The 14,824-nt window shown below is 39.7% G+C and overlaps 1 protein-coding gene across 2 annotated transcripts in view; it reads right to left on the bottom strand.

Annotated features, from left to right (window-relative positions):
* Positions 1 to 3,100: 3,100 nt before the first annotated feature.
* The window catches only part of NTF3 (neurotrophin 3), a 56,180-nt gene continuing 44,456 nt past the window's right edge, over positions 3,101 to 14,824 (bottom strand). For both annotated transcript variants that reach the window (XM_074901216.1, XM_074901217.1), the window contains exon 2: positions 3,101 to 7,034. In XM_074901216.1, the coding sequence (XP_074757317.1) occupies positions 6,240 to 7,034 (795 nt within the window). In that variant the 3' untranslated portion in view covers positions 3,101 to 6,239. The remainder of the gene's footprint in view (positions 7,035 to 14,824) is intronic.

Consider the following 14,824-nt stretch of genomic DNA (forward strand, 5'->3'; position numbering starts at 1 on the left):
CCATCCCACTTCTACCCTTCACCTCTCCAGTCATCCAGTTTCTACCTCCTCGAGACTTCAAAGGTAGGTCCTTGTGATATCATGGCATAGATGCTCTGACTGTGGCAGCTGAACTCACTCTCTGCAGAATGGAAAAATTTCCTTCCTGGAAGTTTTTTCCCCAGGACATAAGTTCAGGGATCATGCTCTGGCCTGTGATTTGGCTCATACATTGGGGTTATGGTGTATGTTCTGTCAGCAGTGTAGAAATGAGGAAATTTCTATCTCCTGAATTTAATGGGAATCACATTTAGTAGATTTGTGCAATAACAAAGATTTAAAAATTTTCACTTTATGTGAGTAGTGGGCTGTGTCACATCTGAATCTTACTCAAGGTATTTGTAATAACTTGACAAAAGCTACCATTCAATATTTTAAAACATATTTAATCTCTGAGCCTGAGAAGCAGATTCCGTCACTTTCACACGTTTGGTTTAACTGTCTAATGTACAAATGTGGGACTTAATCCTTGTACATTGCCCAGCAAATTTAGACCCATATTTCTGCTTCATTATCCACAAAGATTGCACACCACAAACATCTACAAGCAGTAAGTTGAGGTGCTTATTATACAAAATACCATGTGTAAAACAGAACCAAGATTTAAAATTAAAAATCCTTTCTCAGACACTGAGAACATAAATAGGAATCAACAGAAGTTATTTACAGTGCTAGACACAGTATTTTACTACATACTTCCATCTTTTTTTTTTTTTTCCTTTTGTAAATTGCTTCTAAATATATGTGTACTGGCCATATTAGAGAGTTCAAAACTTATTTTAAAAGTTAAATCCCTGGAACTAGACATAGTAATGAACAATTTTTATGACAGTAATGTTAAAACCTTGGCTTGTTTTATGTGGTGGATAATGCTTTCAACTTCGCCTCCCCCTTATGCATTTGATTTAGATTTAATACCTTTTAAGCCAAATTCTGCCCTCACTTAACAGCTTCATAGTCCTAAGTGCTGACAACAGGGACTGCATAAGGCTAACCATGAGCAAGACTTCATCATCTGTGCTCAGCGAGCATAGTTAATTCTTAATCAACGCAGTGGGATTGACCCTAATTAATAGAGGTTCATTTTCCTTTTGAATTCATGTTTCAGATTATCTAATGGTATTTCTTTAACCCTTATCATAGCAGGAAAGAGGCTTTCATCTGAGGTTATAGCTGAACAATCTCCCTCGCTTTCCTAAATCTCTGTAAGATGTTTTACACCTTGATTCCCTCTTTTTTTTTTCAGCACTTACTTTCATTTTCTCCCAACCTCCATGGAAATAATTTTTGCTTAGAGAAAACGAGCATCCTACCTCCTTCCTTAGCAGCCTCCCCTGGACACATTAGTGTTTTCTGTCAAATGGTCTCAATGTAATTTACAGATAAAGGAGCTGGTCTATCAATGATGCCCTCTCCTCCTTGTGACACGGGTAAATTGTAACAACATGCTGTGTTTTAGCGAGGGGACAACTGACATGCTGCAAACACAGCACCTTTTACAGAAGGTCCACCCAGATTCACATAAGACATGCTTTTGGGCAGGCAAAAAATATGAACAGAGAAACTGTCCTTCTGCCAAAGGTCCGCTAAGCATCTCAACCCTTGGACATGCAGGGAGCAACCCGTGATTATTGCAGCCCTTGATCATGCATCTTGCAGCTCAAGACTGAAAGCAGAGCTGGAGATTTGGGAAGGTGGATATCAAGATGGCATAGAGCTGCCTCACTTTTTGTGCTCCTTGGCTGCTGTGTACACAGCCACTTCTCAAGTGTGATTTAGAGCAGGCTGGTCATGATCTCACCTAATTGTGTGGCTAACGGCTCCAAAATAGGACCCTGTGATCAAAATGTCTGGAAACATGAGGTCATGACATCAGAAGGCCAGTTCTGTAGTGAAAGTATGGCTTTCAGGTGTTGCTGGCTTCGAAGCTCGGCAGGAAAAAAGAGGAGAAATCTATATTTGGGGACCTTCATGGAAAGCATTACCATTTGCTGTTCATCAGAGGTATCAAAGCAGCTAGCAATTACAGAAAAGAAAAAAAATAAATCCAGCTCATGAATGTAAAAACTTTGAGGAAAAAATGCATTTTTTGCCACAGAGGTTAGTTAAATAATATAACTGGGAATGTCATTGCTGAGCTCTGCAATAAACTGCACAGAACTGCATGGACCTACCGAGGCAGAGGTAGCGAATGACCAATTTTCCCAGGAAAATGTTTGTTAACCTTATATTGCTTGACTTTTTTTACACCACATCTGTGCTTGCTTCGTCATTCTGCCATCTGCTGTAACAAAATACAGGCAAAGCATTTCAGAGAACAACCCCTCCACACTTTAAAATGCTCCAACCCAGAGGACAGCCTTTTACTTCTCACAAGCTTTTTATCCTCTCCTCCTCCTTCTCCTCCTTCTTCCTCGCCTCCCCCCCCCACCACATGCATGATGAATTACATTTGCGTACCAAGCGTGGAAAACACAGAATCCCATTGATTTTGCCACAATGTTTCTAATAAATGAACAGAATGGTTATGCGCTTTACTTCGCTGCACAAATGCATTTGCTGAAAGGTCAGAAATCGCAGGTCATTATCATTAAGTTTTTAATTTTGGAACTCCCAATCAGACTTGTTTCCTGTTTGGTATTGTCTGCAGATACACAATGTATAGCCGAGCGAAAGACTCTGATTGCTAAAGCATTGAAATAAGAGAGTATGAGCAGAGAGGTTTTGAGCACACACTCTGTATAGTCCAGTCAAAAGTTTCTTCCTGGTGCAGCCGCACAAATCTCTTGGTAGCCATAAACTTGCTGCACAGACTTCATTCCTGAACACATGTTCAAAGGTGATAAAATAAATGCAGATGGTTTCCCAAAACCTCAGTGGAGCGTTTTTTTTACTGTTACTAAATGGACGGTAAAAAAAATAGGGGAAAAAAATGGAGAAAATACAGTTTGACACAGACAGGCAATTTCAGAATAGCATTTGGTTGTTTGAGAGGAAAGCGAAATAAAACGTGTGTTTATAATGATCTATTGGCAAAACAATATTGACAGAGCATCTGAGCTGCCTGATGGGAGTGAGTTTTAGAATACTTAAATTAAACAAGCATTGCGAGCTGAATATTTTGCTTAATTACTTAACACACATACAAAAAAAAGTTGGATAAGAACTTTGAATTCGTTGTGCCACGACCGAAGGTGACGATAAAACCATCCCCGGCTACAGTGAAAACAGAATTAGGCCTTAACAAATTTATTACAGGCTTTGTTTACAAACTTGTTACAAAATTATACAGCATCTTATGCGTACACAGGATTTACAAGAACACGTAACTGATGTGTGCGATTGCTCCGCTCTCTGGTCAAGATCTGCAGGTTTTTCTTCGCTCAGGGCCTGATCCAGCTTCCACTGGAGAAGGTGAGAATTTTTCCATTTACTTTAGTGGAAACTGGATCAGATCCAGAGGGTAACACTTCCATTCATTGTTACACTGGGGTGGGAAAGAGGCAGCCGATCTAATAACCTTACACACCATGCTTCTTTCTCGTTTAATGTGTTTCAGATGACAGGCGTTGTATTTACTCTGATACATTTTTGCTGGCTGCTTGTAAAATGCTTGGTGCATTGGTAAAGTTAAAACTCAAAACCCAGTTCCTGTTACTGAATTTACAGTGGAAAATGACAATTTGTTTTCTTTGAACCTATAAAGAATGGACCTCCCTTGATTCTCGGTGAGCAGAAATAAAGGCATTAGGATGAACTCTGGGGTTGTTCACATTGCTATAAACTTACATTTTCTCTCCCATCTTCAATAGAGTTTCTCTGGGTTTACAATGCTGTAAACAAACATGGCATCCACACTGTAGGAACAAGGCAGTTTCCAATTAATGGGATTTAACCAAGCTAAGTCAGTCTTCTTACACCCTCTTCTCATACAGAGTAGAGCTATCTGGCGGAGCGAAACATGGAGATCTCTAAGTTAATGATCCATGACGATATCTTCTCTCAATTACTCACAGCATCTGAAAATGATCTTTATTTGGGAATTCAGGATGTAAAATTAGGCTTTTAACTTGCAAAAAATTTCAGTGGGGCAGGATTACAAACTATGCTTGTCCCCCTGAAGCAGAAAAATTTAGTTGAAATTTAAACTTTCCTACTAGTAAAACTAGCCAAAGCTCTGTTGAGGATTTTTTGGGTTTTTTAATGTTTGCCAAGGAATGAGAATGCTGGAAAAATTCTTGTCAGATCTCCCAGATACTTAGTTCCTTGTTATATTACATCCTCTCTTTACTTTTAACAATTGCCTTGGTATTGAACCTCTGAAGTTATTATCGCTTGAAGCAAAGTTAGGTTTTAGTACTGCGAGGTGATGATATTTCCTCTGAGGTGGATACCCTGGCCTCATGTTGAAAACTGAGATGGTTCTTAAAACCTTTGTTTATGCAGAATTACACCTACACCTACATGCTCCAACCTGGCTCTCAGAGGCACTGCTATTTTAGTGCTGGAGCTTGCGAGCGACCTGTCCAGTTCTCCGGTGGTTTTATGACATGTAACGCTCTCTGTAAGGGAGTAGGGGAGACCACACAGCTTGTTGCCTTTGGTGACCTGTTATAGATTTGAATTTGGTTCTCTAGTAGTGAAAGCTACATGAACAAAGGCATCCTGCAACCTGGGGTTTGAGTGCTCTGATCTCATTTTCATTTGTGATGCTGAACACGCTACAACAGTGAAAGTCATAGGATAAATACCTAAGACTACTACAGCTGTAACGTTTTTTGAACGGCTGGCATTTTTCAGCTCTGGCTGTGTGTTAAGACCTAGCTAGACACAGATAACATATGCAGTCCAATCTTAATTCTGTTGATAGCCATGACAAGACTCTCATTTATTTTTATGGGACTTCGATCCCAGTCAGGGCATTATACAACTAATGTAAAATAGACCATCTCTTCAAGTAGTGTAATTATTACTGTCTTCAGTGGAGCTACATTGCAATACAAAGGAGAATTTGAGGGGTGTATATATATATATGCTAGTAGATTTGTCTGTCCTAAGTAACAACTCACCTGTATAATTGAAGAACTTCATTATAACTACAGACTACCTGGATTTTAGTCACTCTACTGATCAGAAAGGTCTCTTATTTCATATCCCTATGAAAGGTAACAGATTTGTCAAGCAGTTCTATACATTTTTCCCTCTAAAAAACGGAGAATGGATTGCTGAGTAGAACAGCTTCGTACAGGCGTGTGGCTTTGATATCTACGCCAAGACATTATATCTTTCTTTACTATAATTTGCAAGACAAGGGCTCTTTTAAGGTTAAGACACCACCACTTTGTTTCTAATTGAAAAATTCAAAAAGAGAGGAATGATCCAACAGTGCAAGCAGAAGATAATGTATTCGTGTGAGGAGGAAGAGGCTGATCACAATAACTAGCAAATTCTGAAGAGATCATCTTTTATGTATTATATTAACGATCCATTTAGATTGATTCTTGGCTTCAGTAAGTTTCTGCTACAAATATTTTAGATTTTTTTCATATTTTTTCTACGATCAACTGGCAGCATTAGAAAGAGTTGCAAAACAAATGTGCTCAAAAACGTAAATGAAAGTTGCTGGATTATTAGCAGTCATTCTGCAGTGCTAACAGGGGGAAGATGGTCATTTCATTGGCAAACTGGCATAATACAAAGAAGTTGAATTTTATGGCTACTTAATGCCTGTAACATTGACATCATCTGCAGGTTACAGCATGTATTCTGGTCCATTTTTGTTTTGGTGGCGAAGAGTCAACACTGCATCCAATTAAGTGTGAACGTATAGAGTGGGGAGTATAAATATGTACACAACTCTTGACATTGATCTGATTTTTAACAAGTTTACTAAATGACAGTCACTGGCTTGACAATACTGAATGAAAAATACTGATTTTACACAGATTTTACAGTAAGGTTACGGTATGCTGCTGACAAGCAGTGTCACAAACAAAGTCTAGAAAAACCCGGAGATGCCCACAGCAGAGGCACACACCCTTTGCTCTTGTTTATTGAGAGAGAAAGCTTATATACTGTAGATTTGCTGAAGTTTAATAAATAAGGTCAACTTATAATATATAAAACAATATAAACATTTATATGCTACATGCATATCATATAATTTAAAGTAATAATTTATATAGCAAAGAGATGCAGATTTATGTTCTTCCTATTTTCCTTGACAACGCACACACACAGGAGGTGTCTATCCTTATCCATCTCCAGCCTACCAGTTTATTGTTTTCTGAAGTCAGTGCTCTAACATAAGTTTGGGATGTCTTGCATTGGGAGTTCCAGTGCTTGTCATCAATGCCGCGGCAGCCGTTTTTTACAGGCTTGGCTTCTTTACACCTTGTTTCATAAAAGTATTGCTTAACTGGAGAGTTGCCAGTTTTAATTTCTCCCAGAACAGTTACCTGATGTCCTCTAATGTCGATCGCAGATGATTTGTCCGTGACCCATAAACTTTCACTGTCACAAACGGAATATTCCCCTCGGTGGCTCTTGTGCTCCGCGTACCTTTTCCGCCGGGAGGTTCTGTTCACCACCACTGAATTTCCAATATAATCCTCCATGAGGTACAGTGGCGGCGGTTCCAGAGGAGTGTTGTCACTCAAGAGGACTCGGGGAGAGTTGTAGCGTCTCTGCTGCCTTAAGAGGTCTGTATCCATTGAGATAACTGGCTGGAAGTCTGATTTCACATTTTCATCTCCATCCATGTCTTGCTGAGTGTCTGCTTTCTGCACCGTGTTTTGATAGTTTTCCTTAATATCTACCATCTGCTTAGAAAGCTTGTTTTTCAAAATGTCTGCCTGAATGAGTTTAATAATAAGAGAATTTATCGAATCTTCTGGCAAACTCCTTTGATCCATGTTGGTAGACTGGATGCCACGAAGATAAGCGAGAAATATCACATAAAACAAGATGGACATCACCTTGTTCACCTGTAAGATCTGCAAAGAAACAGAAAGTCAACATAAAAGCAATTAAATAGGGAAGTTTTCTGGAGGCTGTAAACATGAAAATTCGGATTCGTTTTTATAACATCTGCATTTTATAGACAGAGATAAGCTATATGTTTCTTTGAAGATACTATTTAACGATACTTTATAATGAGTGTAACTTTTGGCTGATTTTTTTAATCCAGTGTTTAATCTATATTTCATGCACTTTTCAGGATGACTTTACTTTTCTTCTTTCCATGTACAGTGCCCTATATGTCAACTAGGTCCTTTCTCTACAGAGGTAGGTAGCTCTTGGAATAGTATGTCCAGATCTTGGCAGCAGAGAGAGGCCAAGTTACTTTCACAGAGCCTATTCTACATAGTGGTTTAGTTTTAAAATTGCAAGATTATGCAGAGTAGAAGACTATATAATGGTGCAGAATGAAAAAAATTCTGACTTTGCTAAGCGTTGTCAAGTTTTGTGTGTTGAAATCTTGTGGATCCTTGTGGGTTGTGTTTAATTTTACCCTAAGAGCATCATCATACACTGGGAAATAAATACTGTTTCAATAGCTCTTTATCTCTCTTTCTCTCTCTGGTGCCATAAGGGAAAGTATTCTTGAAGGAAAAGGATGCAGCCAAGCAGCAAAGTGGGATTTCTTATATTTTGAACTTCAGATAAGAGTGGTTAGACTTCTGCAATACAAGTGGGAAATTGAGATGAATGCACAGACCATCTTGTACTAGTTGTTTGCAGGGTTTGGGACTAGTTTTCTTGTTGTTTTTAATGAAGTTCCTTCATTATATTCATATAAAGTGGAACAAAACTGACAGTAGTTAGAAATATTCATGGACACATAGAGGACATCCCATCTCCACGTCTCTGCCGCCACCCACCCCCCCCTCCCCCCAAAAAAAAAAAAAAAAAAAAAAAAAAAAGAAGAAACTTCTTCAAAAAGGTCAAAATGAACTCAAGATCAGGATTTTGAAAACTGGACCTAAAAGTGTACTTCTTCTCTGTACTCTGTTATGCACTGCTCTATATGGATTCCTATAGTGTCCTTATAATTCTAGATTCTGAAAATTTTCAAATCTTTCGGTCATCCTGTTTGTGTAGTTGAAAACCATGAGCATCCATCTAAGGAGGTGTGGTTTTCCTTGTGGATATCTGTATAATTTGTATTTGCCCCTATATATTTAAATGAAATTAATTTTCTTTGTAAAATAGTAACTCATGGAAGCAAACAATTCACTTGAAAGCACACCTATTTTATAAAATTGTTGCACAAGTCATGGATTGAAGGAGAAAATATTAAACTTATATTAGAGCACTCTCATGTGACAAGCCCTGGCTGTAGAACTGTTTCCAGTGGTTAAGAACAGTCTCGAACTTGATTCTCCTGCACTGCAAACACATCCACCGTGTGTCAGACTACTCGCACTCTGGGATGAAGGCACAGAGTTACAGAACATGGAACAGATGGATTTGGAAGAATCCTCAGGAGATCATCTAGTACAGTCTCTCTGCTCAAAACAGGGTCAGCTAGAGCAGCCTGCACAGGGCTGTGCCCAGTCAGGTTTTGAATATGTCCATGGATGAAGACTCTACAACCCCTCTAGGCAACCTGTTCCAGTGTTTCACCACCCACACAGTAAAAAAATAATAAAAAAAATAATCTCATGTTTCAGTAGTCTTTCCTATATCTCCGTCTGTGCCCTTTGCATCTCGTCCTTTCATGGAACACCCCTGAGAAAAGCCTGGCTCCATCTTTTTTACTGCCTCCCGTCAGGTATTTCTGCACTTCGGTAAGATCACCCTTGAGTCTTCTCTTCTCTGGGTTGAACAGCCCCAGCTCTCTCGGCTGCTCCTCATATGACAGATGCCCTAGTCTCTTCATCATCTTCGTGGACTTGCTCCTGTATGTCCACGTTTCTCCTGTACTGGGGAGCCCAGAACTAGACACAGCACTCCAGGTGTGTCCTCACAAGTGTTGAGTTGAGGGGAAGGATCCCCTCCCTCAGCCTACATGCGACACTCTGAGTTCTCTGCTTTTCCCAGAAGAAATTAAGGAAAAAAATCAGACCTCTCAAACAGAAAAAATTTCACTTCAAAAGATCACCATTTTCAGTTTAAAAAGGCAAACCGTTTTCTATTTAAGAAGGCAAAGTCAAAAAGAAAAAAGTTTTACTGGAGGATCCACTCCAAGTAAAACTCCTTTTAACAACAGTGAGTCCCCACTTCATAGTTTGGAACTGCAGCAAAATCAGAGCTACCCTCTGTGGATGTGTGATCTGTCCTTTTATGGACAAGAAATGTGTTTTCTCCATTCTCAGTTTGTCACAGTATGAGTTCACCTAAATCTAGACTGTTGCTTGCAGCAATGTTATGCTTTGGAAAAAAAAAAAAAAAAAAAATCTAAGATTTTCAGTTACCATACAATTACTGTCATACCTAAATAAATACTAACTTAATGGATGGATCTCAGAGCCCAGACTGTGCTGTATAAAAAGACGTCTTCCTGTGCAATTTGGTCTTCCCTCAATAAATTATTTGCTTTTAAGAACAGTAAAAATATTATAAAAGAGATGTCATTCAGCAGGTTTTTTTACAGCACTCAGAAGAGCTAACCCACACGCAGTATGACACACAAGTCCATAGGATGGTGAGCAAAGCTCTGACAATGCTCAGCTGAAAAGCTGAAAACATTATTCATGCCAACATGCAGCTGCATGTAATCACTGCTCTGCTTAGTTTCAAAACTAAGTGGCACTAGCAAAATACACAAGTTGGAGCAGGTGATGAGGTGGGAAAAGTAAGACTGGAGTTCCTGCAGACTCTCTTTAATGTCATGCTGCACGCAGAAAGGAAGGGCTAGGGAAGTTCAAATGAGCTATTTTTCTTGTCCATGAAGGAACGCCATATGGAAAAAAAAAAAATGTTTAAAAGTATTTTTCTGAACCTAACACAAAATGTCTTGTGGATTTGGTGGGAAGGGTGTCCAACTACTCTGAAATTTAAGTTGCAGTTTGATTTGTGCTTGGCAAATTATTTGCTGCAAAAGTAAAGATGTTTCGGAACCAATATTTACATTTTTTCCAAAATGTTTCAAGGTGCAAAATTTGGAAAGAAAATGCAAATTCTTGGTGAGATTACGGTTTTCAGTGAGTTCCCCCAGGACATTTCACTTAGGTGGTTCCTAAGTGGTGTGTTCAGGCTGTCCCTGAAGTCTAGCCCCTCAGGATATGCCTACGGCTCTATTCTAGCCAGGAGAAATGGATGTTACTGGGAAATTGCAGCTAGTTTATGGCCTTGGCTATTTCAAGTATAAGACACTTTAAAAGTGTATTGGTTTGTAGGGCTGGGCAATATTGCTTTTGATAAATGTCTCTTTGCCCAAAATGGAACTTTGGGCCTGTCTAAATTGAAGATAATTGGCAATTTATACCTTGTTGTGTGTGTGTGACGTGAAATCAATAAAAAGGAGAGGAATATGTAAAACATTAAAATGTTTATGTTTTCATATTTTCAAAGCAAATCATTCTGATGTTTCTGGACATGCTTCAAAAGTTACACAATGCAATTCACAAAACAGAAAAAGTGCTTACTCATTATAGCCCGATGAGTAAGTTATATATAGAGGAGACTTGCATTTAGAGGCAAGATTTCCACAGAGGTATCCTGTCTAAGAGAAGACTGACCTAACTTCCAGGCTCCTGGAGCGCAGGCTCGTATGGACCTTAGCAGAAGCTAATCCAGCACAAGTAGCAATAGATCCTTCTTCAGCCTTTTGGAGAACGCTATAAAAATCCCCCAAGAACTTAGTCCTTCACATGAATTTTTCTGTTCTCTCATTAAAAATTCTTCAAATCGAAATGATTCATTTCTGGTAGAAAGACAGATTTTGTGCAAGCCAAACTTCTTCCTAGTTAGCTGGTGATTGTGAGATCTTTCTGTTGATGTTCAAGGTTCTTGAAATTTTCCACATGTAAATCCCTGAAGATGTTCTTTTTAGCTTTGTGAACTGTTTTCACAGAATCAACTAGGTTGGAAAGGACCTTGAAGATCATCCAGTCCAACTGTTAAACCTCACACTGACAGTTCCCAACTACACCATGTCCTTAAGTGCTAGGTCGACCCGACTCTTAAACCCCTCCAAGGATGGGGACTCCACCACCTCCCTGGGCAGCCCATTCCAACGCCCAACAACCTGTTCTGTAAATAAATACTTCCTGACATCTAGTCTAAACTTTCCCTGGCACAACTTGAGGTCATTCCCTCTTGTCCTGTCGCTTACTACTAGGTTAAAGAGGCTCATCCCCAGCTCTCTGCAGCTCCCTTTCCTTTCAGGTAGTTTTCCGTCAAGTAAATGTGATGAATGGCCCTAGACATGGACACAATACTCTTTAGCTTCTACAAGAGGTACAGACCGGATTACTATATCTGGGGCTGGGTCCCAAAGAGGCATAGGCAAGCATTTCCATAGTCACCTCAGAGTAAGAGCATGGCCCAGCAGCATGCTCCCTAGTCCAGTATCAGCTGTTAGTAGATACAGATAGAGAAGACCACAACCAGCAACTGCTTTCACTTCATTTTTGCCTGATATCTGATTCTGCTAGAGTATTAAGAGTATTAATGCTGGTACCTGAGCTCTGTTTCTGTCAGATCAGCTGTGACACACAACCTAGTCAACATTAAGGTGGATGATTGCACATGACTTAATTGGGTCTTCAGTATATGTTGGATATAAAGACACATCCATTTGAACCAGTATTTTACCATGCAGGACCTACTACACACCTGTCCTAGAAGCCATGTGGTTGTGCAACAGTTTAGATAGTGTGAATCTAGAATATCTGTTCTGGCACCTTCTCTCTCACAAATCCAGAGGATTTTTGTCTGCACATATCACAGGATGGTAGGAAAATTCGTATATCCTGGTAGTACACTTAGCTGTCAATTTGCACTAAACAAATCTGTGTTAGAGATTGCTGACATTTGTGGCACAGAGAGTAAAAACAAACGCCGTCAAGAAGGAAAGCTCATGCATTGCAAAGTTATTTGATCTTTCAACCGTAGCTTGGTTTTTCTGTTTTAATAGTTAGTATTCCTGCCTATCACTGCAGTGTTAGCAGGGTACTAATGCTGTCTAATCTAGGTGTCACAGGGAAGGCCTAAAGTTAGGAGAAGCAAATAAGTTTTACCTATCGCTTCCATCAATAAATTAAATCCCCACTAGACCCTGGCAAATCACTTTCTGCTCTTTTCAGATTCAACACTTTATGTAGTTTTGGAAAGCTTTGTTTAATTTTGTTTTGTTTGTGGTGATGTAAAAAAAAATAAAAATCTGTATTGTTTTATTTTGATCAGTCTCCAAACAGTCTACACAGCTGAAGAGTGAAGTGTCATTTAATATGTTCTGTGAAAATAATGAAATCCTAGTACTGTGAGATACTGCCTAAGTATTTACTTTTAAGTCAGTGCTAAGAGGAACTGCAATAGAAGGAAAAGTGACTGGTGAATTTTACATTCAACATTGTAATACCGGACATGATTTATGTAAGTCAGCTTGAAGTATTTGGCACTTTCTGAAAAATTTAAGAGCAGCTTTTGTTCTTCAGGCTGAGCAACTAATGATCGTTTGTGGTGGCTGACAGCTTATTCAGGCTTTTGCCAGAGACGACAGTGTAATTATTCTCATTGCTTGCTAAGCACTGTTTTCACAAACTCACAGAAAGCAACAAGTAGCAGAATGCCCTCATCCTAATAACTATGTTGAGAAGAAATGCAGCCCTTCTCTGTGCTTACGGGGACAATAAAAAGGTATAGAACAAGAAAAATATCACTGCGCCCTGAATATTCAGAAAGATGGGAGTATGAAATAATTGCATATGAAAATTTCCACTGTATTTCAGAAGAGTAATCGACTATTTGTACAATATGTGCCTGCAGAAGGATTTATTAAGGTAGATTGCTGCAGAGTGCTGAATGCCCCTAGAGACACTGTGACCCTCCTGAACATTTCCACTTTGCAAGATACGGAAATTTCAACACATACGGATTGAAGCTAAAGCTTTCACAAGAGCCAGACCCACTAAGAAGCCGAAGAATTCAGAGACAAAATCAAGTGGGACAGAGTTATGGCAGCTTTAAGTGTTAACCCTCCCATCCTCAGAGCCAACCAAACTGTAAGTTAGAGTGAAGGAATTTGAAACTAATGCATTCCTCTTGCAGATGGGCTGCGGAGTACCGCTACACACCGCATCTGAGGATGAGGCCACCAAAGTTTCTTAATCTCTGCAGCGGGTCAGTTGCTTTTAATTATGCTTTATTCAAGTCCATTTCCAAAAGAGAAGACCCATCTGAACGCTGAGGCCCCATAGCCTCCAGTGAATGGTATATACCTAATCTCTTCTGGAAATGGAGTTCAGCCTACTGAGTCACTGACATTTCCTTTTCCTCTTTAAATGACTGGCTGAGCAAAGCACAGCAAGACAGCTGTTCACCCAAGTACGAAAAACTCATCTGCACTCCGAACCAATCTACAATACTGTTTATGATTACTGTTGTGACCATGACCCTACTAGTCATTGAAGAAAGCTTTCCTGACTGGTGACATCTTTCTGAGGGGCAGTTTTGTGATAATACATCTGCCGTGAGGAGCAATCTGCTTTCTGAACAGTTAAATACGCTGTGTAGAACTGCAGCAAAACTGGTTCATTTCAGACCCAGCTGATTGCAACGGCATGTGTGTCTACATTTGATCTTTCCACAAATATATCTTTTTGGAGATCAAAATGTGATCGCCTTGCACATACCTGCCCGTTTCCAAGAGAAAGGTCAGAAGCAGTTCCTCGGTGCTTACCTCACTACTTGGAACAGCAGCTGCTTCTCACACCTTGTGCAAAGTTAATTCTGTTAGGTTTTGGCCCTGCACCTTCCTCCCCCGCCACCGATATCGTCTGGAGCTCAGGGCACTCAGGACCTCCCTGGAGGCATCTGACACTCCCCAGCATCCTCTATCATTCCCACCGAGGGACTTGACTATTAATAATGTCCGGTACAGTATCAACCGTACTAGCTACATCCTCAGGTCTGTAATCAACTACAGAAATAAGCAGGCTTTTCTCAGACACAACTTGGTCTTTTTCTGTTTTAATTCCTTTCCTCACTGACATTTTTGTATCGTGATATTTACACCTGTCTGTCTGTGACCCGATTGTCACGGTATAATTTTGCATTAACCTGTTGGCTAATTAATCTGTGTATTCAGAAGGTCAGAACAAGGGTTTGGGAGGCTGAGATCCTGATTTCTCTGATTTGTTGGAAGAGTTTGGTCAAGTCAAAAATCTCTGTTCATCATTTTCTACATCTGCAAAGTAAGGAACTATGTGGAATGGTGTTGGGCTTTTGTTGCCTCAGATATATACCCTGACATCCTTTGCTTTCTCCCTCAAAGAGCCCTACTAAGAGAGCAAAAGTAAAGATCTCCTCTCTCCACACAAGGCACAACCGCATTGCAGAACGCATGTAGCGTGGGAGATGCCTGTCTGTTTTGAGAGTAACGAGGCATCTTAACAAATATATTTCCATAAATGTTCTCAGTGCAAATCATCCTCTGTTTTCTTTTACCGTTCTCATGTCACTGGTATTGGAGCACTTCGTAAGCATTTAATATCTTGGTTAATACCGACAAAGTAGGAGGGCTGTGATTGTTCCCATTTTAAAGAGCAGAAACTGGAATACAGAGAAGTCAGATGATGTCAAGGTCATACAGGCATTCTACTGCAAGCTGGGGTTT

This window comes from Athene noctua, chromosome 3, assembly GCF_965140245.1.
Source record: "Athene noctua chromosome 3, bAthNoc1.hap1.1, whole genome shotgun sequence".
Taxonomy (NCBI): domain Eukaryota; kingdom Metazoa; phylum Chordata; class Aves; order Strigiformes; family Strigidae; genus Athene; species Athene noctua.